At 42.5% G+C, this 24,880-nt stretch overlaps 1 protein-coding gene across 4 annotated transcripts in view; it reads left to right on the forward strand.

Moving 5' to 3' along the window:
• The window catches only part of HMG20B (high mobility group 20B), a 202,199-nt gene that overhangs the window by 51,201 nt on the left and 126,118 nt on the right, over positions 1–24,880 (forward strand). For all 4 annotated transcript variants that reach the window (XM_075850295.1, XM_075850287.1, XM_075850293.1 and 1 more), the window contains one exon: positions 34–154. In XM_075850295.1, the coding sequence (XP_075706410.1) occupies positions 34–154 (121 nt within the window). The remainder of the gene's footprint in view (positions 1–33; positions 155–24,880) is intronic.

Here is a 24,880-nt window from a genome sequence, read left to right on the forward strand (position 1 = left end):
TACTGACTAATGATGGTACCTTTTTTATTTTAGAGGTATCTAGATGATGCAGAAAGGGAAAAACAACATTACATGAAGGAACTTCGAGAGTATCAGCAGTCTGAAGCCTATAAAATGTGCGCAGAAAAGATTCAGGAGAAAAAGATAAAAAAAGGTGAGAATAGACTTCCTTTTGAGATCAGCCGATCCCTATTGGATGACTTTGCTAAAGGTACCCTCATGGGAGGGAGTGGGGGAGCTTAAAGGGGTTTTCCAGCTACTAAAAATTGATGGCCTTTCCTCAAGATAGGTCATCAATAGCTGATCGGTCGGGATCCAACGGCCTGGAACCCCCGCTGATCAGCTGTTTTAAAGGGGCCGCAGTGATCCTCCTTGCTCACTGTGAGTCGTCGACACGGATTTAGTGGCGATACACAGGTATTGCAGCCTTCTACTATTCACTTCAATGTGAGAAAAGGCTGCAATACCTGTAAATCGCTGTTAGATTCGTGTCGACTATTCACAGTGAGCAAGAAGAAATGAAGGGGAAGCAGCGCTCCTACGGATCCCCGACCCATCAGCTATTGATGGCCTATCCTGAGGATAGGCCATCAATTTTTAGAGGTTGGAAAACCCCTTTAAACATGGTCTTAGAACCCCCTGTTCGATGTCTCGAGAGGAGCCTCCCACCTGTCCCATTCTTACCTGCATCAGGGTAAACACCTTCTCCAGATGAATACAATCCCCTTTTTGGACCACATTGTGCTCTTTGTCTCCTTTCCCTCTCCAATGTCACCACCTGGTTCATGGTGTTGGCGCGTAAGCAATGCCTCGCTCCAGGACAAGGGCGTGATTTCAGGCCTACCCTCCATCACTGAGAAAGCCATTTTGTCACTTGAACGCCCTATTTCCATTGGGAAGATTAAGATGGCACTCAAGTACATGCTACCTATCAAGGTGCCAGGCCCAGGCAGCTTTTCTGTCTCATAAAATTTACTTCCCTCGACTTTCGAAGCATGGGGCCTGGAGCTGAATTCTCTGGCATCTGACTCCGAGATGCCTCCTGATATGCTGTATGCCCACATGTGTCATCCATAAAGAGGGTAAATACCATTCTCAATGTTAGTTTAAAAATGTTCTCAATTTCCCGACTTCTCGATCAGATATATATGGGGTTAATGACTACCTCGATTTTTTTTTTTTTTTTTTTTTTTTGATCTTGCACTCCTCTCATTCTGCCCTGGGTGACTTTAAGGGTATGTGCACACACACTAATTACGTCCGTAATATACGGACGTATTTCGGCCGCAAGTTCCGGACCGACCTCAGTGCAGGGAGCCGGGCTCCTAGCATCATACTTATGTACGACGCTAGGAGTCCCTGCCTCGCTGCAGGACAACTGTCCCGTACTGTAATCATGTTTTCAGTACGTGACAGTTGTCCTGCAGCGAGGCAGGGACTCCTAGCATCGTACATAAGTATGATGCTAGGAGCCCGGCTCCCTGCACTGAGTTTGGTCCGGAACTTGCTGCCGAAATACGTCCGTATATTACGGACGTAATTAGTGTGTGTGCACATACCCTAATTTGTTTAATGCTGGTTCCTAACACCCCCAGACATATGTAGGCTTAGTCCCAGTTCTGGGTGTAGGTACCCACCTCCTAGAGGTCACCTTGTCGTGGCAGGTAGGCTCACACAATTTGATCAAAATGTGTGCTAAGAACCTCACTAATGTAAGTAGATTTAGCAGTATTGCATTTTTTATTTATATTTAGTGGCTTTGGTGCTCGGAGTGCTGTTGCCATTTTTCTTTTGTGCTCATCTCGTTCAGGTCGGGATTAACACGATCTGTACAGCTCAGTATTCTGGTATGCCTTTTGTCCACTGATGCAGAGAAGTCCTCCCACTGTGTCCTGGCCCCTTATTTTTGCTGTCTTGGATCCCAAACCAATATGCCAACATGACGTCTTGGATCTCCTCCCTTTATTTCCATTCGATCGCCACGGTTTGGGTTAATGACACCCTTTCTTCCCCATTTAATATTGTGAATGGGATGAGAAAGGGCTGCCCCTTCTCACACTTGAGCTTCATTTTTACCTCCGAACCTCAGCTGAGGTGGATATGTTTTAAATCAGGATTTCATGGTATCCAATTCGGGTTGGATGCGCTTAAGGTTGGCGCATACGCAGATGACCTGTTTATTATCACAGACTTATGTATTTTTTCCCAACCTATTGGTGGTTCTGGCTAAGTTAGGACTGGTGTTTTTAAATGGTCACTGCACTTTGAAATAACTTATGCTTATGTGATAGGTAAAGTGCTAAATAGCAATATATCTAAATAAATTTATTTAATAAAAATGCTGCCTTACCCTTGGAAATAACGTCCTAAAGTGCCGGCCCATAAGGGTCTTCCGTCCTAAGTAGTTGTCCACTGCTGGCTGTTATGTATTAGTCTCTAGCAGCAGAGATGCCGCGCTGGATTACAGGTAGTGAGGGCATGTTCTTGATCGAGTAGGCACGCTCCTGTGTGTTACATACTTTTAGTAGATCTCCTATCCCTTTTCTCCACTTCTTTCCTGTCCATAACTACAGCTCCAACACCGTTATAATGCATCTCTCCGCTTCCTATACTAAAAGCAGTCACCTGTGCACCTACTGTGCACCTCTCTCCCAGCTAGTCATCCACTTTCTCTCAATTCTGCTCCTCTCCATTATTGTACTAACCGCCTTTGCAGAGGTATTCCTCTATGCCTTTCATTCTCTGATTTGTTATCTGGACATATTCATCACTCCACCAACTTTCCCAGTATGATTGTCAAATCACTCACCCATGTCCTTGCTATCCAGCCCCCCCCCACCCCCATCCAGTGGACAGAAAGTAAAAGGACAGCAGCAAAAGGGCTCTAGGGAGCAAAACACAAAAGGTGGGGCAGCTAAAAAAAGCTTCCTAAGCCCAGAGAACATAATGTACTTGCAAACCATAATTTTATATTAATCAGTGGAAAGTGCAGGTACGCTTTAATGGGGTTTCCCCACAAAACGCATGTATCCACTATCAACAGGATAGGGGATACATTTGTGATCGCTGGTGGTCTGACTGCTGGGACCTGAAAAAGGGCTCCATGAGAATGAAGGGATGGAGCGTATTCTAGGCCAGCGTTCCATACGTTTTTATGGGACTTCCGGGTCCGCGGTCTCTCGCAGCTCCATAGAAATTAATGGAGTTCTGCTCGAGCATGCACACCAGCGCTACATTGTCATTGAGCACTTTGGGGGCTTACGGTCGCCCGTTCTTCTAATCGCTGTATGCCCTATCCTGACGATGGGGGGGGGGATACATGTTTGTGGGAAAACCCACTTTAATTTCAAAATGAACTGTCTAATATTTTATGGCCCTAATTTCCAGTTTACCACTCTGTCGTCATCCTTCTGTTCGTTTGGGGCAGACTCTGCCGTGAAGTATTTGAGGGTTTGGATCCCCTGTGACCTCTCCCACTTGCACCCGTAACCACATGACCCTCCTCGTGCGCGTCAGAGAAGACCTGCATCTGTGGTCTAAATGCTTTGGAAGATGTGCCATCTGACAAATGATTGTACTCCCCGTTTCTGTTGGTCCTGCAGGTCTTTGTGATTCATACACCAGCCTCATACTTTAAACTTCTGTCCGAGGACCTAAAAGGGGTTTTCCCACAGTGGACATGTATCGCCGATCCACAGGATACGTGATAAATGTATGATCACTGGGAGCCTCACCACTGGTCAGCCCGCACGCTTAAGGGGTGACCCCAGGGCCTCCATCAGGGCAGTATAGCCGGTACTGCCGTCAGGGGCCTGGGAAATTTGTCAAAAAAAGGGTGGCTAGCAGCCAACCGCAAAGCAGCTTACTGCTGCGCACATTTATGATTTTGTGGTTACTAATCGGCCCAAGTTTATAGAAGCCGGACCCTGGCTACAGATCTATGATGCTCCCTCCCCCTCACTATCCTGATGGCACAGAGGACAGGAATAGGGGCCCAAGTAGGATTTTATATCTGCACTTTCCCTCCCATGTCCAATGTATAGACCAAAAAATTCTGAATGGTGGTGTCTGACCAGTGATCCTGAAAACAAGGGTCTTGGTGGCTGAGCATGAAAGGTCATTCTCCAGATGTAAACTCTCTAGAGGCTTCCCCTGTACTCTGGATCAGTGGGTCCTTCAAGTGGTCAGAACCCACCGGTCAAACGTTTGACATCCTATGAATAGGCTGTCATCCCTATAAACTTCTTTTTTGACACCAGTATTTAACATTGCATAATTTTTTTTGGGCTAACACGGTACTAAACTATTTTTTACTATACTTCATAGGCTATAAAACAGTAGCCTGGTTTTAGGCACTTTCATATATTTCAGAAATGGATGGCATATGTTTTACACAAGTCTAAAACTAATTTTCTCGTTCGATACATTGTGGGACACAGACCGTGGGTATATGCTGTTGCCACTAGGAGCCCCTCCTACAGTATGTACCCGGCCCACAGACAGTGCCTTATTCAGTCTTTGCTTAGTGTCCATAGGAGGCAAACATTTCTGCTAATGCAGCAGAGTGTTAATGTTTTATTTTGTTTCCTTTTTAGCTGGGAAACCGGCTTAACATAGTAATGTTACAAATGTGCAGTTGTTCACCTGCCTATGAAGACAAGTGGGACAAGCGCATCAGCTCCTCTCTCACCAACCAGCCTAAGTTGCACCCACCAGTGTTTCCCTTTGCTAAAGGGTGAACTACTGAAGGGTGCTTCTGCTGGTTACACATCTGGGAGATGGAGGATGCCATGAAGGATGTAGGCATGGAGGTTGAGTGTTAGCACACTACCTGGGGTCTGCTGGACTCTGCCCACTTGTTGCTTTTCTTTATTTTCAGGCTCTTCAAGCTCTTATCGCTTAATAGGTGCCATTTCCAGCCAGACTGTTGCCAGCGGCGCTGTTTTTTGACTTTACTATAGGCGGCACCATTTCTTGTTTGTTACATTGGGGAACACATACACTGGTTGTGTGCTGTTGCCACTAGGAGGCTTGGTGCCCTCCATGGCAGGTGCACAGTTTAATTTCCAAAATATTCCGTATTTCATGTGCCTATGAAGAGAAGTTGCACAAGTGTCGTCTCTTGTCACCCACCAGCTTAAGGAGCTCCTCTCACAATCTTTCCCACCAGTGTCTCCCCTTACTAAAAGGTGAACCACTGAGGGAGCGAGGGTGGTCCGCTCTGTATGAGCACACTACCTGGTGTCTACTGAACTGCACCCACTGGCTTCTTTTTTCGGGCTCTTTAGGCCTTTAGCACTTAATAGCGCCACTTCCAGTTGACCTGTAGCAGACAACTCCATTTTTTTACTTTTAAGCGGAGCCGTTTTCTGCCTCCTAGAGACGTTGGCGTCCTATGGCAGCAGAGTGTGACTAAGCAGGGGGCGGTGGTGGGTTGGCCCTCCGCTCATCCAATTGAGGGACATTATATGCTGAAACCAGAACATAGGATCAGGTTTTTTTTTTCTTTTTTTCTTTTCTCTTTTCCTCCTTTCCCCTGCAGCTGCCCTAGACTCAGAGCTTACTTACTGTAGGAGTGTGATTTATTTATTTATTTTTTGATTTTTTTTAGCAGACCTTGGTGAAGGCAGCCTTTGCTTCAAAAGGGATTAGTTATTGCGGCAAAGTATTGAGTGGCTCTATTGGTTTCTCTACTCTTCGTTTTGAAGTATATTGTTTAGTGACCACCCCCCCCCCCCTCTACTGCCATGCCTGACCCTACGGGAGAACTTTTGCGCCAGACAACCATAATAGTTCATCATTCATTCTCCAAATGCAGTACTAAGTTTAGCAAAAAAGAAAAACGAAAAACTGATGGACCAACCAGCACACTTTGGGTAGAAATTAAATACAAAATAAAGCTGATTAAGCAAAATACTAAATTATTTATTATTTGAATTTTTTAAAAGTATTGAAAAAGTATTGATATAAATTTCATTATACATGCACATTGTCATATTAATGAAAATTCATTGTGCATAGAAATGAATTGTACTAAGTGTTTAGTGTACTTCACTATCCGATGTATTCTGGCCAAGCGCCTGCGGCTCCTGCACCCCTGCCACCCCCAGTGTTGCTCATGCCTGGTATGGTGGGTCTGGGTCTGGATCTGGAATGGGACCATCTCTATTTCTGAACTATTAATAACCTAGAGAACATCACTCGGTCCATGATGGACAGGATGCTTTCATTTTTCTGCCCCCCCCCCCCCCTCCCCCCTGACTCTATCCATGTTTTCCTAGCCTTTCCTAGCTTCACATTCACTGACCTCTTCTGTCTTACCTCCCCCACTGGAGGTAGGGGCCAGTACTTCCTCTCCCCCTAAAGAGGTCTTGTGGGAGGGGGAACTGTCTGATTCCGACTGAAAATTCTCTCTTCGTCGACCTTCATAGAAAGTTTTATTTTCTGGTTGAGTTTCTGAATTGGTTGCTTTTGTCTTGCCGTTATCCATTTTTTTTTTTTTAATGCTTTATCTGGACAAGGCAGTTCTCCGCTCAGTGCTTTCTTTTTTACCCAAGGTTGTTTTGGCTTTTCACATGAATGAGGACATAACTGTGCAGCCCTTTTGCCTGTTTCCCAGTCATCTGAGGGAACATTCTCTCCACATCCTTGATGTTGTCGGCACGTTGCAGCCTTACCTTTCTGTGACTGCTTCCTTCTGGAAGTCTGATTCCTTGTTGATGCTCCAGGAGGTTCCCAGGAAACGGTTGGCGGCTTCTAAGGCCACCATTGCTGGATTCTAATGACCATTCGCGAGGCTTATTGGATGTGGGGTGAGCTTCCCCTTTTTCGCATCACGCCCCACTCTACCAGAGCGGTTAGAGCTACTTGGGCTGTGTGCCATCAGGCTTCTGTCCTTCAGGTGTTCAAGGCGGCAACATGGTCTTACTTGCACACTTTTGTGAAGTTCTATCAGGTGCACACCTTTGCTACTGCAGACTCTTCCCTGGTTCGCACAGTCTTGCAGGCATCTGTGAAATAGGTGGCCATGTCCTGTATTCTTCTGGGGAGTTCTTTAGGATGTCCCACATTCTGTGTCCCATAATGTAACAAACAAATAGGTTTTTTTGAGTTACCCTCGTAAAATCCTTTTCTCTTCCAGTTCATTGGGGGACACAGCTCACACCCATTGAATTTTAAAGGTTTTTTTGCTTATTGTGTATACCTTTTTTTATGTCTCTCCTACTGCTTGTGGACCGGCTAAATAGCTCAATGTCTGGGCAGTGTACATTGTGTAGGAGGCGCCACTTTTTAATTTATTAGTGTCAAGCTGCATAGTAGGATAAGCATATACCCACGGTCTATGTACCCCAAGGATTTTATGGTGAGTACTGAGAAGTCTTGTTTTTTTTTTTGTTTTTTGTTTTTTATGTCGACTTTCGGTTTTAAAAATTTTTAATAAGCAGCATTCAAACGTATGCCATTTTATTTTCATGTGTATATATTTGTCATGTATACATGGCTAAATATGATGGAAGGACAACAGTAATAAGAACAAAGAGCCATGGGGTACAAGGAGGAGAATGGGTAATATATGGGGCCAATAAATTCTTGATGGCATGTGGTGACCCTGCTTGACTCCTGGGAACAGGATGTGGGCATTACTCCAAGATTTGAGTACATGAGATACATTTTTCCGATAGGAGTGTGAAAGAAGCAATAGTGAGGTAAGATTGTGAAGATGTTGAGAACTTGTTGGTGAAATTACACCTGTAGGTAAATACTGAAGAAATTATTTTTGGTGTAATCCTTCGACCACCTACCATCACTAAGGAGATTGAAGGTCTGCTGTACAAACAAATTGAGCAGACTGCACAGGCTGGTACTGTAGTGATAATGGGAGATTTTAAATACCCAGTTATTGAGGTCATGGTTCTGCTTCAACTGCAAAGAGGAGAAATTTCCTCAACCTGTTGTAGGATACCTTTATGGCCGGGTGTGTGGATGACCCATGATGCTCTGTTGGATCTGGTCATTTCTAACAATGCAGAGCTTTTTGAGAATGTTACTGTTTGTGAAAACCTTGGTAACTGTGACCACAATAGAATAAAATTTTGCCTGGACTGTAAAAGCACACCGGCTGTTAGGTCACCTAATCAGTGGTAATGGGGAATTGGTCATGAGGGATCAAGATTATGCAGAGCTACTAAATTAGCTCTTTAACTCTGTATATACAACAGAAGAAAATGTACAGTGAAGGAAATAAGTATTTGATCCCTTGCTGATTTTGTAAATTTGCCCACTGTCAAAGACATGAACAGTTTAGAATTTTTAGGCTAGGTTAATTTTACCAGTGAGAGATTATATTTAAAAAAAAACAACAGAAAATCAGTCAAAATTATATATATTTATCTGCGTTGTGCACAGAGAAATAAGTACTTGTTGATTTTGTAAGTTTGCCCACTGTCAAAGACATGAACAGTCTAGAATTTTTAGGCTAGGTTAATTTTACCAGTGAGAGATGGATTATATATATAAAAAAAAAACAAAAACTGAAAATCACATAGTCAAAATTATATATATTTATTTGCATTGTGCACAGAGAAATAAGTATTTGATCCCCTACCAACCATTAAGAGTTCAGCCTCCTCCAGACCAGTTACACGCTCCAAATCAACTTGGTGCCTGCATTATAGACAGCTGTCTTAAATGGTCACCTGTATAAAAGACTCCTGTCCACAGACTCAATTACTCAGTCTGACTCTAACCTCTACAACATGGGCAAGACCAAAGAGCTTTCTAAGGATGTCAGGGACAAGATCATAGACCTGCACAAGGCTGGAATGGGCTACAAAACCATAAGTCAGACGCTGGGTGAGAAGACAACTGTTGGTGCAATAGTAAGAAAATGGAAGACATACAAAATGACTGTCAATCGACATCGATCTGGGGCTCCATGCAAAATCTCGTGGGGTATCCTTGATCCTGAGGACGGTGAGAGCTCAGCCGAAAACTACACGAGGGGAACTTGTTAATGATCTCAAGGCAGCTGGGACCACAGTCACCACGAAAACCATTGGTAACACATTACGCCGTAATGGATTAAAATCCTGCAGTGCCCGCAAGGTCCCCCTGCTCAAGAAGGCACATATACAGGCCCGTCTGAAGTTTGCAAATGAACATCTGGATGATTCTGAGAGTGATTGGGAGAAGGTGCTGTGGTCAGATGAGACTAAAATTTAGCTCTTTGGCATTAACTCAACTCGCCGTGTTTGGAGGAAGAGAAATGCTTCCTATGACCCAAAGAACACCGTCCCCACTGTCAAGCATGGAGGTGGAAACATTATGTTTTGGGGGTGTTTCTCTGCTAAGGGCACAGGACTACTTCACCGCATCAATGGGAGAATGGATGGAGCCATGTACCGTCAAATCCTGAGTGACAACCTCCTTCCCTCCACCAGGACGTTAAAAATGGTTCGTGGCTGGGTCTTCCAGCACGACAATGACCCGAAACATACAGCCAAGGCAACAAAGTAGTGGCTCAAAAAGAAGCACATTAAGGTCATGGAGTGGCCTAGCCAGTCTCCAGACCTTAATCCCATCGAAAACTTATGGACGGAGCTGAAGATACGAGTTGCCAAGCGACAGCCTTGAAATCTCAATGATTTACAGATGATCTTCAAAGAGGAGTGGGCCGAAATGCCATCTAACGTGTGCAAACCATCATCGACTACAAAAAATGTCTGACTGCTGTGCTTGCCAACAAGGGTTTTGCTACCAAGTATTAAGTCTTGTTTGCCAAAGGGATCAAATACTTATTTCTCTGTGCACAATGCAAATAAATATATATAATTTTGACTGATTTTTTTCTTTTTTTTTCTTATATAATCTATCTCTCACTGGTAAAATTAACCTAGCCTAAAAATAAGAGACTCTTCATGTCTTTGACAGTGGGCAAACTTACAAAATCAGCAAGGGATCAAATACTTATTTCCTTCACTGTAGCTGATGTAGGCAGTGCCAGTGCTGTTAATACATTAATGTACTTTTATTGACTGGATTTATATATGGTCCAAGCGAAGTTAAATGAAAAATGTGAACAATGCTCCGGGACTAGATGAATTACACCTAAGGGCCTATTCACACGACAGGGATTCTCAGCCGTGCGACGGTCGTTCTTTGAACGGCCGTCTCACGGCCGCAGTAGGAACCATAGACTCAAAATGGGGCTATTCACACGGCTGACTTTTTTTTAACAGCGCGGTAAACCGGGTCGTCAAAAAATGGAACATGCCCTATTTTGGGCCGTTCTCCCGGCCGCACTTATCCCGTGGAAGTCTATGGGGCCGAGTAAAGCACGGCTGCCCCTTGGATGTGATCAGAGTGACAGCCGTGCTTTCTGCCGCTCGTTCGCGATCTTCGCCTCATAGTGTGAAGTGCATGTGAGGAGGAGGCATCCCTAATCCCCGGCAACAGCGTTGCCGAAGCTGTGCCGGGGAATTCCGCTCCAGGAGCAGTCCCTGACTTCACTGTCCATATATGGACAGTGACATCAGGGACTTCAGGATTGGGGGACCGCTCCAGGAGAAGTGGAAGCCCAGGCCACAACGGCCGGTGATTCCGCTCCAGGAGAAGTCCCTGACGTCACTGTCCATATATGGACAGGGACGTCTACTGAAGCGGACTCCCCGACCTCAGCGGCCGAAGCTCTGGCCGGTGATTTAGCAAAGAGGAATTCCTGGTCACTGCCGTTCCTGACACCGCTGTGGCTGGTGACTCCGCTCCAGAAGAAGTCATGGTCCATATATAGACCGTGAAGTTATGGACTTCTGGCTCTCTGTGGCCCAAATTTCAGTTCTGGTTTACTGGACAACGGCCTTTTTTTTTTTTTTTTTTTTAGCAGAAGGCGTCCGGACCCAGGTAAGCGGTTCCTTCACACTTTTACTTGTGTAGTGGATGCTCTAGTACTTTTCCTGAGATCAGTTATTTTCACTGTACATCTTTCTTCTCTACCTTGACCCGCCTGAAAATCTCAGGGAGAATAGGTAGGAGGACATACCATTAATCCTGTTGGCACTGAACTTGCCTCATCAAATGTGGTACGCTCATGATTGATTATTTAATTATTTTTTTTTCTGGTGTCTCCCTCCTCTCTGAGATTACCTTGGTTCAGTCTACTGCCAGCTTTTTGGAGTTACTACCTTTTGACACTATTTGTCAAGCCACAGTCATGAGAGCTCATGGTTTCTCAGAACGAGTTATCCCAATCATTCTGACAACAAGATGACCTTGCCCATCTCCTATTCTCCACAGGATCTGGAAGTCTTGTTTACGCTGGTATGAGAAATGTCTCCATCCTCTTCTTCCTTTTTCCTTGATCAGGGTTTTTTTTTCCCACAGCAGAGTTTGATGTGGGACTTGGCCTTAGGTCTGCACATCATGAGGGAAACCACCTCCTAGGAGTCGCCTATTGGCTCCTCTTATTCTTGCCCCATTACTCCTTGGATTCTCAACCTGGACGACCGTTATCTCCTTTTACTCCTCTGTATGAGATCTCATCTTGGTCAGCAGCCTTTTTGATGGCCATCTCTTCTACCTGACAGTTTTTTTTTCTTCCTGCCGTACTCCTTTCATTTCCCATTCTAGGGAATGCTCTCCTCCTGGATGTGGTCACCGCTCTTCGGAACGATCTGTCTCAAACAATTCACTTCCGGTAATCGGACTCTCCTTCACTTATAGGAAGGCATCCAAGTCTATTGCACCAAAGGCAGATCTCTCTCCTTCCGACTAACCGCTCATTACAACTGTCCTGTGGGGGCCTCTTGCGATGATGTACCATTAGGCCTCTACTCTACAAGTGCGTAGTGACCTTTACCTGGCCTCTCTCCACACCTTACGCTGCTTTAGTGAAAACTTAAGCATCCTCTGATGTTTTTCCCATAGGCTGGGTCCTTCTTGCAGTAGTGAATCAGGCGTCCAGGTGTGCGTTAATTATTTTTTTTTGTTCCTTCCCCTGGGGACGACTTTAGGATGTACTACGGTCTTCACTGTCCCCAAATACACGAGTGAAAAATAGGCTATAAATAACGCATAATCTTTTTCTCGACTAGTTCATTGAGGCACACACCTCCCACCCAGTTATTTTCTTTCTTTTTTTTTTTTACTGGTTTCGGGCCATCTATTGTTATACGGACTCTGGTGTTCAGTTTTGGCCCACCGAGAGTTTTGTTTACTTTAACCTGTTCACGCACGCGCTGCGCCACAACTGTACGTCCTGCAGAGGGCTTGCTTCCCGCACCAGGACGTACAATTGCAGAGCGGTTCCCGGCGCACACGGTCTTAACGGACAGTGTCCGGGAACCGGGATGTCAGCTGTCCCGGACAGCTGACACTCCAGTCTTGCCGGTCAGCGGACCATCACTGCTGATTTTGGCAATAAACCCCATAAATGCGGCGACCGATTTGCGAATGCCGCATTTAAGGGGTTTGAAGCACATCGGCAGCCACCACAAAGTGATTGTGGGGGCTGCCCATGCTTGTCGTGCAAATCGGAGGCCAGACAATGACCTCTGGGTTTCCATGTACGGAAGCCTCGGAGGAGCAGCCTCCGGCCGGTCCTCCTGGGCTTCCTGTCAGTGTGACTGTCACGTCACAATGAGTTAGAACACATTACACTACGTGTTTAGTGTAATGTACTCTAGCAATGATCAAAGCTGCAAGTCTAAATGTCACCTAGTGGGACAAGTAAAAAAAAAGTGATAAAATTGTTTTAAAAAAAGTTATACGTTCTATAAACAAAAAATGCTTTCATTATTGGGAAAAAATTAACACCTATTTGGTATCGCTGCGTTTGTAATGACCCAAACTATAATACTATAAATTACACCAGAATCGCTATTTTTTTGGTCACCACCCCTCCCAAAATAGAGAAAAAAAAGTCAAACAGTCGCATGTACCCGAAAATAGTACCGATAAAAACTACAACCCGCCCTGCAAAAAACAAGCCCATACACCGCTTTTTTGACTAAAAAATAAAGTTCTAGCTCTCAGAATATGGTGACACAGAAAATAAATTATTTTATAAAAGTGATTTTATTGCGCAAACGCTGCAAAACATAAAAAAACCTATATACATATGGTATCGCCGTAATTGTACCAACCTGCAAAATAAAGTGAAACTCCATTATAGCACACGGTGAATGCTGCAAAAAATAAACTAAAAAAACATTGTCAGAATTGCTTGTTTTTTGTCACCCGGCTTGCAAAAAAATGGAATAAAAAGTGATCCAAAAAGTCGCATGTACCCCAAAATGGTATCAATGAAAAGTACAGATTGTCCCTCAACAAATAAGCCCTCACTCGGCTCCGGTGGTGAAAAAAGAAAAAAGTTCTGGTTCTCGGAATATGGCGATGCAAAATGTGCAGAGTGTTCAAAAAGCGGATAAGATCGGGTGCCATTTATCAGTGCGCCACCGGCCACATATCTATGAGCTATTATTTATTTACCGCATTTTTATGTCCTATTATGCCCTGATGTACGCCGCACAGCTTACATGTACCCCCACATTATAAACTGAAATACCAGCAATACCCCAAACAGAACTATTACCAAGCAAAATCTGCACTCCAAAATCAAAATGGCGTCCGTCCCCTTCTAGGCCCTGCAGCGTGCCCAAACAGCAGTTTGCGCCCACATATATGGCATCGCCATACCCGAGAGAACCCGCTTAACGTTTTATGCGGTATTTGTCTTCAGTGGCACAAACTGGGCACAACATATTATGCACTAAAATGGCATACCAGTGGAAAATTGCAATATTCACACCACCCGCTGTGCATTAACCCCTTTGCGCACTATGACTTAATAGCACGTCATGGTGCGGGGGTTGATGTATGGAGCGGGCTCACATGCTGAGCCCGCTCCATACGCTGTGGGTGTCAGCTGTGTATTACAGCTGACACTCGGGACTAACGGACAGGAACAGCGATCGTGCGGTTACAGAAGCCTGTAAAAATAACAATATACTGCAATACATTAGTCGAAGAATTAAAGTTATTAGTAGTGAGACAGAAAAAAGTTTAAAGTTCACATTTTTCTTCTAAAGTAAAGTAAAAAATATAAACAAAATTAGTATCGCTAGGTCCGTAAAAGGCTGAACTATTACAATATACCATTATTTATCACTCATGGTGAACACCGTAAAAAACTTAAATAATTTTTTGTCACCTTCGCTCTCAAAAAAAGTAATACAACTTTTTCGGTTCAATCTTTTTATTAATTTCCAATGAAAATAAGAGACCGTAAATACAATTTACAGCTTATACATAGTGTAAATCCAATCCTACATTGCCATCAGGTAGCTAAAAAGCATATAAAACTCAGAATAAAGACAAACATTGGAACATTCCACATGGTCCAATCGAAATTCCTTAGAGGACTTTTAACCAGTTAAGGACCGGGCTGTTTTGCGCCTTCAGGACCAGACACCGTTTAGCAATTTTTAGCACGTGTTAGTTAAATGGCTATAACTTTTTTTCATTTGTTGGGCTAACGACGTGATTTTTGCGACGTTTTTTTCGTAGACCATGCAGGTTTCTTTTTTTTTTAATCTTTTTTTATACACACTTTTTTTGCTATTTTAGAATTTTTATTCATAAAGTTTGAAGATAATAGTAAAAAAATAAGCTTTTTTACGTTTCAGCTATTTTTACCCTAAAATAGACCTTTTATTTGTAATCGCCATTGTTTACCGTAAATGTTAATATATTAAATTTTAATATATTACAGGTCTATATTCGGGTAATTGGCTCAGCGCTAGCGTTACAACAATGATTGGCGGGGGGGGGGGGGAAACGTTTTTTGGGGGGTGGGTATTTTATGTGTTATTTATTTATTTTTATTTTTTTGCACTAGACTTTTTTATTTTTTTATTACTATGGTCTGTCCCTCGAAGGCCAAAAAAAGACCTTTGGGGAACCTTTATATATTTTTTTTCTTTCTTTTACACCATGTTTTTCCACTGTAACTGGGGCTGCACATCAGCCCTCTCCTAGTGACGATTGTCACTAACTTGGCTGTGCTGGGTCTAGTAAGACCCAGCAGCAGTCTGTCAGTAACGGCACCCGGCGATCATGTGACCAGTCACATGATCACCGGGAGGAATAGAGGCCGCTGTGTAAAAAGACATCGGAAAAGACAGAAGCAGTGAAAGCTGCTTCTATCCTCTCCTCAGGGTCCCTGGCAGTCACTGACAGCCGGAGACCCGACATTAAGCTGCCCGATAGCGCGGGCAGCAAGTTAAAACCCGAGCCGTAAAAAGTCTATGGCTCGGGTTTTAAGGACCCTGACCGCTGGCTGTAAAAATATAGCCAGTGGTCGGGAACCAGTTAACAAAGCTATCTATTAAGTCATCAATGCATATGTCATGTTCAAAATACAGCTTCATTAACATTATTTTAAAGTATATTCAATAACCTGTTCTTTATACCTTTTTATTTATGTCAGTGGGACGTGCAACTTAATTTATTTCTCCATGCGTCCCATATTTCCCAAAAGGAATGGAAAGAATTTGATCCATATGCTATAATCCTTTCATATTAATAAGTGTTGTTGATAGAAGAGACCACTTCCATGATAGGGGGAATGGATGTAGATTTCCAATATCTTGTCACTACAATTTTTGCTATTATCAGTATTTTACAAATCCGAATTCTAGATCTCGGAGGAATAACATTAATACCTATAAACAATAGAGCTATTTGAGGTGACCCAAGAATGGAGCTATTAACGAGTTGAAATGAGGCTGAAAATCGACCGCCAATAACCCTGTAGAAATGGACATTGCCATAAAGTATGCAGCAGGGTACCTCTGACAGAGGCCCCTCCAGCATAGATAGGCGAAATTCGGATACATTTTACTTAAGCGATCCGGAGTATAATACCATCGTAACCGTTTTCATTGCAGATTCATAGTGCGAGCTACAACTTAACGACTTATTTACCCATCGGAATACTTTGGACCAATCCTCACTCTCAAAAGTAATACCTAAATCCCTCTCCCATTCCCTGAAAGGGTATGATTTTACAAATAGGCAATGTCCCCAAATAAGATTATATATAGGTTTTATACCTTTGTTTTGGTTAGAGAACAATTGAAATATGAAATTGTTACAAAAGAATTTCCTACGTCTAGGATCCGCTAAAAAATGTTTGATCTGCAAATATTTATATCTATCCGCTTCTGGTATAGCAAATGCAGCAGACAATTTCTCAAAAGACATATGAGAATCCTCCCAAATGTTAGATACATCAGAAAGGTCTTTTTTGAATTCAGCGTTTTATATTCAAATGGGGAATTGCCATAGCTAATAATTCCATGGGAGAATTGGTTCTATATAAAGGGGCATTAGAATGAGAGTATTCATGAAATTTCGTTCACCTATGAATCGAAGCCTTAGTCAACGGAGAGACGCATGGAGGAATAGGCTTCTTCCAACACGAGGCCAGCAATAACCTCTTTAATGTCGAGGGGTATGCCCCACAACTTTCAATTTGTATCCAGTGTATTCTGGTATGCATCTACCCCCAAGAAACCAATGGAGATACTAGTGAAGCCATATAATAATGGTAAGGCTGGGTTCACACGACCTATTTTCAGACGTAAACGAGGCATATTATGCCTCGTTTTACGTCTGAAAATAGGGCTACAATACGTCGGCAAACATCTGCCCATTCATTTGAATGGGTTTGCCGACGTACTGTGCAGACAACCTGCCATTTACGCGTCGTCGTTTGACAGCTGTCAAACGACGACGCGTAAAAATACAGCCTCGTCAAAAGAAGTGCAGGGCACTTCTTTCAGACGTAATTTGAGCCGTTCTTCATTGAACTCAATGAAGCACAGCTCAAAATTTACGGCTGTCAGAGAAGCCTCGCAAAATGCGAGGAGGAGCAATTACGGCTGAAACGAGGCAGCTGTTTTCTCCTGAAAACAGTCTGTCATTTCAGACGTAAAAGCCTGCTACCGTGTGCACATACCCTAAGTCTCAGGCACTCCCACTCCCCCTGCCCTCCTATCCTTAGTTAGCAATGCGCATGAAGTTCTGAGCTTACACCCTGCTGAGATAAATTTAGATATTATTCTTGTATGGATGTAAAAAATGACCTAGGGATCAAGATCGGAAGGGTACGAAATCGATATAAAAGCTTAGGGAGCAACATAATTTTAAAGGATGCTCTCCTTCCATTCCATGAAATTTCAAATTTAGTAAACCTTTGTGGCTCTAATTGAGTAAGTTGTAACATTGTTTCATAGTTGCGTTTATAAAGATGCTTATAGGAGGAAGTTAAGACATTCTGATTGCCAATCAAAAGGGAATTTATTTTTCAGGAAGAAAAGCGAATGTTGAGGGAGATTCATAGGGAGTACCTGAGACTTTAAAGTGTTCAAGTTATATTACGAAATAGCACCAAATTCCGCAATTATTTCTACAATTCGATCAAGAGACTCCTCTGAATCAGAAAGTGTGAGAATGTCGTCCGCGTACAGTGAGATTGTATGTGTACAATCCCCTATCTGTATTCCTTTAATGGACGGATTTTCCCATATCGCTTGTGCCAGCGGTTCTATCGAGAGGACAAATATCAGAGGTGATAGTGGACACCCTTGCCGCGTCCCGTTAGAGATAGAGAATTCCTCTGAAAGGGACCCATTGGTAAATACCCTAGCTGAGTGTGCAGAATATAGTGTCATGATGGCGGTCAATATGTTACCCCTAAAGCCCATATGTTCTAGAATCGAGAAGGCATACGACCAGCTAATGCGTTCAAACGCCTTCTCTGCATCCAATGACCGCAAAACCGAAGGAATTCCTCTAGACTCCAAATAATGTAAGATGTGGAGTATACGTCTAGTATTATCAGGAGCCTGTCTTCGTTTAACAAATCCAACCAGATCCGATATCAGAGGAGCCAAATTAACAGCCAATAACATCGCATATATTTTCAGGTCAGAGTTGAGCAGGGATATACACCGCGTTCCAAATTATTATGCAAATGTTATTTTTCGCTGATTTTCCTAAATAGTCGATGCAAATGACAGTCAGTATAATCTTCAAGCCATCAACCGTTGGAGTATAATGCGAATTTTATTGAACAAATCTCCTAATGATAACAGATTTTTTTTTTTTAGAAGTAAAAAACTCAAAATGCACTATTTCAAATTATTATCCACAACAGAGATCAAAACATTTTAAAGGTTGTAAAGAGAGCTAAAATGGTAATTTGTTGAATTTTCAGCATCAGGAGGTCATATTTACAGAAATCAAAAGCTCTTTCAATCAAAAAAACTTAGCAGGCCAAGTTACATGTTAACATAGGACCCCTTCTTTGATATAACCTTCACAATTCTTGCATCCATTGAATTTGTGAGTATTTGGACAGTTTCTGCTTGAATATCTTTGCAGGATGTCAGAATAGCCTCCCAGAGCTTCTGTTTTGATGTGAACTGCCTCCTACCCTCATAGATATTTTGCTTGAGGATGCTCCAAAGGTTCTCAATAGGGTTGGGGTCAGGGGAACATGCGGGCCACACCATGAGTTTCTCTCCTTTTATGCCCAAAGCAGCCAATGACACAGAGGTATTCTTTGCAGCATGAGATGGTGCATTGTCATGCATAAAGATAATTTTGCTACGGAAGGCACGGTTCTTCTTTTTGTACCACGGAAGAAAGTGGTCAGTCATAAATTACGTACTTTGCAGAGGTCATTTTCACACCGTCAGGGACCCTAAAGGGGCCCACTAGCTCTCTCCCCATGATTCCAGCCCAAAACATAACTCTGCCACCTCCTTGCTGACGTTGCAGCCTTGTTGGGACATGGTGGCCATTCACCAACCATCCACTACTCCATCCATCTGGAACATCCAGGGTTGCACGGCAATCATCAGTAAACTGTTTGAAAATTAGTCTTCATGTGTTTCCTAGCCCACTGCAACCGTTTCTGCTTGTGAGAATTGTTTAGGGGTGGCCGAATAATAGCTTTATGCACACTTGCAAACCTACACCTTGAGGTTCGCGGGACTCCAGAAGCACCAGCGGCTTCAAACACCTGTTTGCTGCTTTGCAATGGCATTTTAGCAGCTGCTCTCCTAATCCTATTAATTTGTCTGGCAGAAACCTTCCTCATTATGACTTTATCTGAACGAACCTGTCTGTGCTCTGAATCCGCCACAAATCTTTTCACAGTACGATGATCACGCTTAAGTTTTCTTGAAATAGCCAATGTTTTCATACCTTGTCCAAGGTACCGCACTATTTCACGCTTTTCGGAAGCAGAGAGATCCTTTTTCTTTCCCATATTGCTTGAAACCTGTGGCCTGCTTAATAATGTGGAACGTCCTTCTTAAGTAGTTTTCCTTTGATTGGGCACACCTGGCAAACTAATTATCTTAGGTGTCTGAGATTGATTACAATGATCCAAAGAGCCCTAAGACACAATACCATCCATGAGTTTAATTGAAAAACTAATAATTAAATGTTTGACACTTAAATCCAATGTGCATAATAACTTGGAACACGGTGTAGGTCTAAAATTCTGTGGCACATAAGGGGTTTTCCCTGGCTTTGGCAAGGTTACTATTAACCCCTTCCCGACATCCGCCGTATATATACGGCGCTGTCGGGAGGTGCCTCCCGCAAAGCGCCGTATATGTACGGCGCAGTGATGGTGCGGGCTCAGAAGCAGAGCCGGCACCATCACCGCGGGGTGACAGCTGTATTATACAGCTGGCACCCTCCTGTAACTGCCAGGACCGGAGCTACTCTCCGATCCGGCAGATTAACCCCTCAGATGCTGCGCTCAATAGGTTTTCACCCGATCGGCAACCCAGTGATGCAATCGCTGGGTTGCTGTGGCAATCGGACGCCAGAAAATGGCGTCCGAGTCTGCCTTGTACGGGAGCCGATGAGGACCCGCCTGCGGCGTGTCCTCATAGTCTTGCTGTCAGTGAATAATTGACAGCGGTAATACACTGCACTACGTATGTAGTGCAGTGTATTAGAGTAGCCATCGGGGCATCAGGCCCTCATGTCCCCTAGTGGGACAAGTAAAAAAAGTTAAAAAAAGTAAATAAAAATGTGGTAAAACAATAAAAACACACACATTTCAAATAAAAATAAAACTAAACTGACTTTTTCCCCATAGTAAGACTTTTATTATGATAAAAACCGTAAAAATAAAAAAAAACTATACATGATTGGTATCGCCGCGTCCGTAACGACCCAAACTACAAAACTATTATGTAATTTATCCCGCACGGTGAACGCGGTAAAAAAAAAAACATGAAAAACAGCGCCAGAATCTTTGTTTTTAGGTCACATCTCCTTCCAAAAAATGCTATAAAAAGTGATCAAAAAGTCACATTTACTCCAAAATAGTACTAATAAAAACGACAATCCGTCCCGCAAAAAATAATCCCTGACACCGCTTTGTGCACGCAAAAATAATAAAGTTATGGGTCTTAGAATATGTCGACACAGAAAACAAATGATTTTATAAAAAAAGTGATTTTATTGTGCAAAAGCCGCAATAAATAAAAAAAACTATATAAATTTGGTATCGCCGTAATCGTATCGACCCGCAGAATAAAGCTAACATGTAATTTAGGGCGCACTGTGGATGCAGAGAAAAAAAACAATAAACTATTCCAGAATTGCTTGTTTTTGGTAATTTCCTTTACCAAAAAGTGATCAAAAAGTCGTATGTGTTCTAAAATGGTACCAATAAAATCTACAGCCCGTCTCGCAAAATACAAGGCCGCACACCGCTCAATCAACTGAAAAACAAAAAAGTTATGGCACTAGTAATGCGGTGATGAAAAACATCTTAATGCGCAGACCGGAGGGGAACATTCCTTCAGTTTCAGGGCCCTAGTATTTAGGAACTAGGAAAGGGAAGGGACATCGCACATCCGCTGGAAGCGAGGGCGCCCGTATTATACCAGCGCAAAACTTTCCCAGTAATATTTCCCAAACTACGAAGGAGAAAAAGTCCCCAAAAGGTGCAGAGCGTTACAAAGGAGGGATAAGAAAGAAAACCGTTTATCAGTGTGACACCGGCCTGTGCATAACGGATTGCTTCACAGCGTAACCCACATCTATGGATAATTGTATTATTTACCCCATGATTATACCCTCTTATTATGCCCTGATGTACTCCGCACAGATTACATATACTCTGATATACTCCGCACAGATTACATACGCCACCACATTATAAACGGAAATACCAGCAAAACCCCAAACAGAACTATTACCAAGCAAAATCCATGCTCAAAATGGCGGTCTTTCCCTTCTTAGCCCTACAGTGTGCCCAAACAGCAATTTATGGCCACAAGTAAGGCATTACCATGCCCGGGAGAATCCGCTTAACAATTTATGGGGTAAGATTCTCTAGGGGCACAACATCTTGTGCGGTGAATGGGCAGATCAGTGGAGAAATTGCAATTTTCACTTTGCACAATCCACTGCGTATTCATTTCTGAAAAACACCTGTGGAGTCTAAATTGTCACTACGTCCCTTGATAAATGCCTTTAGGGGTGTAGTTTCTAAAACGGGGTCACTCTTGTTTGGTACATCAGGGGATTTGCAAATGCAACATGGCGTCCGCAAATCATTCCAGCAAAATCTACGCTCCAAAAGATAAATACCGCTCCTTTTCTTCTGAATGCTCCCATATACGTAAACAGCCGATTATAACCACATATGGGGTGTTACCGTACTCGGGAGAAATTACTTTACAAATGTTGGGGTGCTTTTTCGTCTCTATTCCTTGTAAAAATGAAAAATGTGTATCTAAAACTACATCTTGTTGGAAAAAAAAAAATAATTTTTCATTTTCATGGCTTAATTCTAATTCAGCAAAAAACCTTTTGGGATCAAAATTTTCACTATACCCCTAGATGATTCCTCAGGGGGTGCAGTTTCCCAAATGGTGTCACTTTTGGGGTGTTTCCACTGTACTAGTACTACAGGGGCTCAGCAAATATGACATGACACCCAGAAACCATTCCAAAATCCAAATGGTGCTCCTTCCATTCTGAGCCCTACCGTGTGTCCAAACAGATGTTTGTGACCACATGTGGGGTATTATTTTACTCGGGAGAAGTTGCTTTACAAATTTTATGGTGCTTTTTCTCCTTTAGTCCTTGTGGAAATGAAAAAAAATTAGATAAACCTACATTTTATTTGAAAAAATGTAGATTTTCATTTTCACAGCCTACTTGCAAAAATTTCTGCAAAAAACCTGTGGGGTCAAAATGCTCACTATACTTTAGATAATTTCCTCAAAGGGTATAGTTTCCAAAATGGGGTCACTTGTTGGGGGTTTCCACTGTTTTGTCACCTCTGGGGCTTTGCAAATGTGACATGGCCTCCGCAAACCATTCCTGCTAAATTTGGACTCCAAGAGCCAAATGGCGCTCTTTCCCTTCTAAGCCCTGCCGTGTGTCCAAACAACTGTTTATTACCACATGTGGGGTATTGTTTTACTCGGGAGAAATTGCTCTACAAATGTTGTGGTGCTTTTTCTACTTTAGTTCTCTTGGAAATGAAAAAAAATTAGCTAAACCTACATTTTATTTGAAAAAATGTAGATTATCATTTTCATGACCTAGTTCCAAAAATTTTTGCAAAAAAACTGGCCGGGCAAAATGCTTGCTACACCCCTAGATAAATTCCTCGAGGGGTGTAGTTTCCCAAATGGGGTCACTTTTGGGTGGTTTCCACTGTTTTAGTTCCACTAGACCTGTTCAAAGCTGACATGGTGCCTAAAATATATTCTAATAAAAAGGAGGCCCAAAATCCACTAGGTGCTCCTTTGCTTCTGAGGCCGGTGCTTCAGTCCAGTAGCATGCTACGGCCACATGTGGGATATTTCCTAAAACTGCAGAACCTGGGCAATAAATATTGAGTTGCATTTCTTGGGTAAAACCTTCTGTGGTACAAAAAAAATGGATTCAAAATGAATTTCTGGAAAAAAATAATGAACTTTGTAAATTTCACCTCTACTTTGCCTTAATTCCTGCGCAATGTCTAAAGGGTTAAGAAACTTTCTAAATGCTGTTTTGAATACTTTGAGGGGTGCAGTTTTTAAAATGGGGTGACTTATTGGGGGTTTCTAATATCTAAGGACCTCAAAACCACTTCACAACTGAACTGGCCCCTGTAAAAATAGCATTTTGAAATTTTCTTGAAAATGTGAGAAATTGCTGCTAAAGTTCTAAGCCTTGTAACGTCCTAGAAAAATAAAATGATGATCAAAAAACGATGCCAATCTAAAGTAGACATATGGGGGATGTTAGTTAGCAACATTTTTGTGTGGTATAACTGCCTGTCTTACAAGCAGATGCATTTAAATTGAGAAAAATGGTAATTATTTGCAATTTTTCGCTAAATTTTGGTGTTTTTCACAAATACTGAATGTATCGGGCAAATTTTGCCAGTAACATAAAGTCCAATGTGTCACGAGAAAACAATCTCAGAATCGCTTGGATAGGTAAAAGCATTCCGGAGTTATTACCACATAAAGTGAAACATGTCAGATTTGAAAAATGAGGCTCTGTCAGGAAGGTCAAAAGTGGCCAAAGAGGGAAGGGGTTAAAGCCGCTTGATTTTCCTTTGGGAATGATCCCAACGACATTGCCTTTTCAAAAACACCATGGAGGTAGGGAGTAAGAATCAAATGAAACGTTTTGTAGTAATCATTTTGAAAGGTCATCTGGGCCATCTCAAGTAGCTCTGGGGAGAGTTTTTGGAGGTTTAATTTTTGCAAGAAGTGCTGAATGTCTGACTTGTTGTTTGAGGAGAAAAGGGGTCAGAACGTAAATCATAAAGCATGCTATAATAGTCTTTGAATCCATTAGCAATATCTGTAGGGCTATATAGTTTGCCAGTATCCGTTTTGTTCCTCAAGTACTTCTGGTATGTTGCAATTTAAGACGGGAGGCTAAAAGTTTGGTCGCTTTATCATTCTGGGAGTAATATTTGTCTTATCTTCTTTTAGATTAATTTGATATTTAAATAAAAGACATGTACGGAGTTACTGTCTAAGACCAACTTTCGGATCTATGTGTATCTGGGTCTGAGCTTTATTAAGAACTTCCAGTCTTTTAATACCGTCAAGAAGTGAGGAGATCTGTTCATTCCTTTTAGTTTTTTTTGTCCCTATGAGCTAACTTTATAAACGTTCCCCTAATAAAAGCTTTATGTGCATTCCATAGAATGTATGGGTTAGATACTGAGTCAACATTTGCGCGAAAATTTCTTCGAAAGTATGTTTATATTTCGAGTGAGGCATAATGTAAGAGTTACTTCTCCATAAATATGTCTGGTTGGAGTTCATCTTCTCCTCTAGCGTCAGCGTAATGGCTGCATGATCTGACCATGTTATGGTTTCAATCGTCGAAGATTGGGATAATAACAGGCTATCTTTATCCACAAGAAACCTGTCACTCCTGAAGTTTTGTGTGTCGCTGAGAAAAAGGAATAATCACGTTCCGTGGTGTGATGTGTTCTCCAAACCTCATGCAACTCCCTCCGCCCAGTGTCCTACCACTTCCTCTGGCAGAGGAAGTTATATACACCGAAGAGTCAGATACAGCATTAAAATCCCCACATATAAGTCTCCCCTGTTTGACCTTATGCACATGGCGTAAAAGTTTATGAACAAACTAATTTGGCCCCTGTTTGGAGCATAAACAGACGCTATGGTATATACAACATTATTAATGGAACAGACCAATATAACAAAGCGACCCCATGGGTCTAAAATGTCAATAATAGGATGGAAAGCAATCAATCTCGTATTGCAATAAGCACCCCCCCCCCCTAGATTTAGAGTGA

Source organism: Rhinoderma darwinii, chromosome 1 (genome assembly GCF_050947455.1).
Source record: "Rhinoderma darwinii isolate aRhiDar2 chromosome 1, aRhiDar2.hap1, whole genome shotgun sequence".
Taxonomy (NCBI): domain Eukaryota; kingdom Metazoa; phylum Chordata; class Amphibia; order Anura; family Rhinodermatidae; genus Rhinoderma; species Rhinoderma darwinii.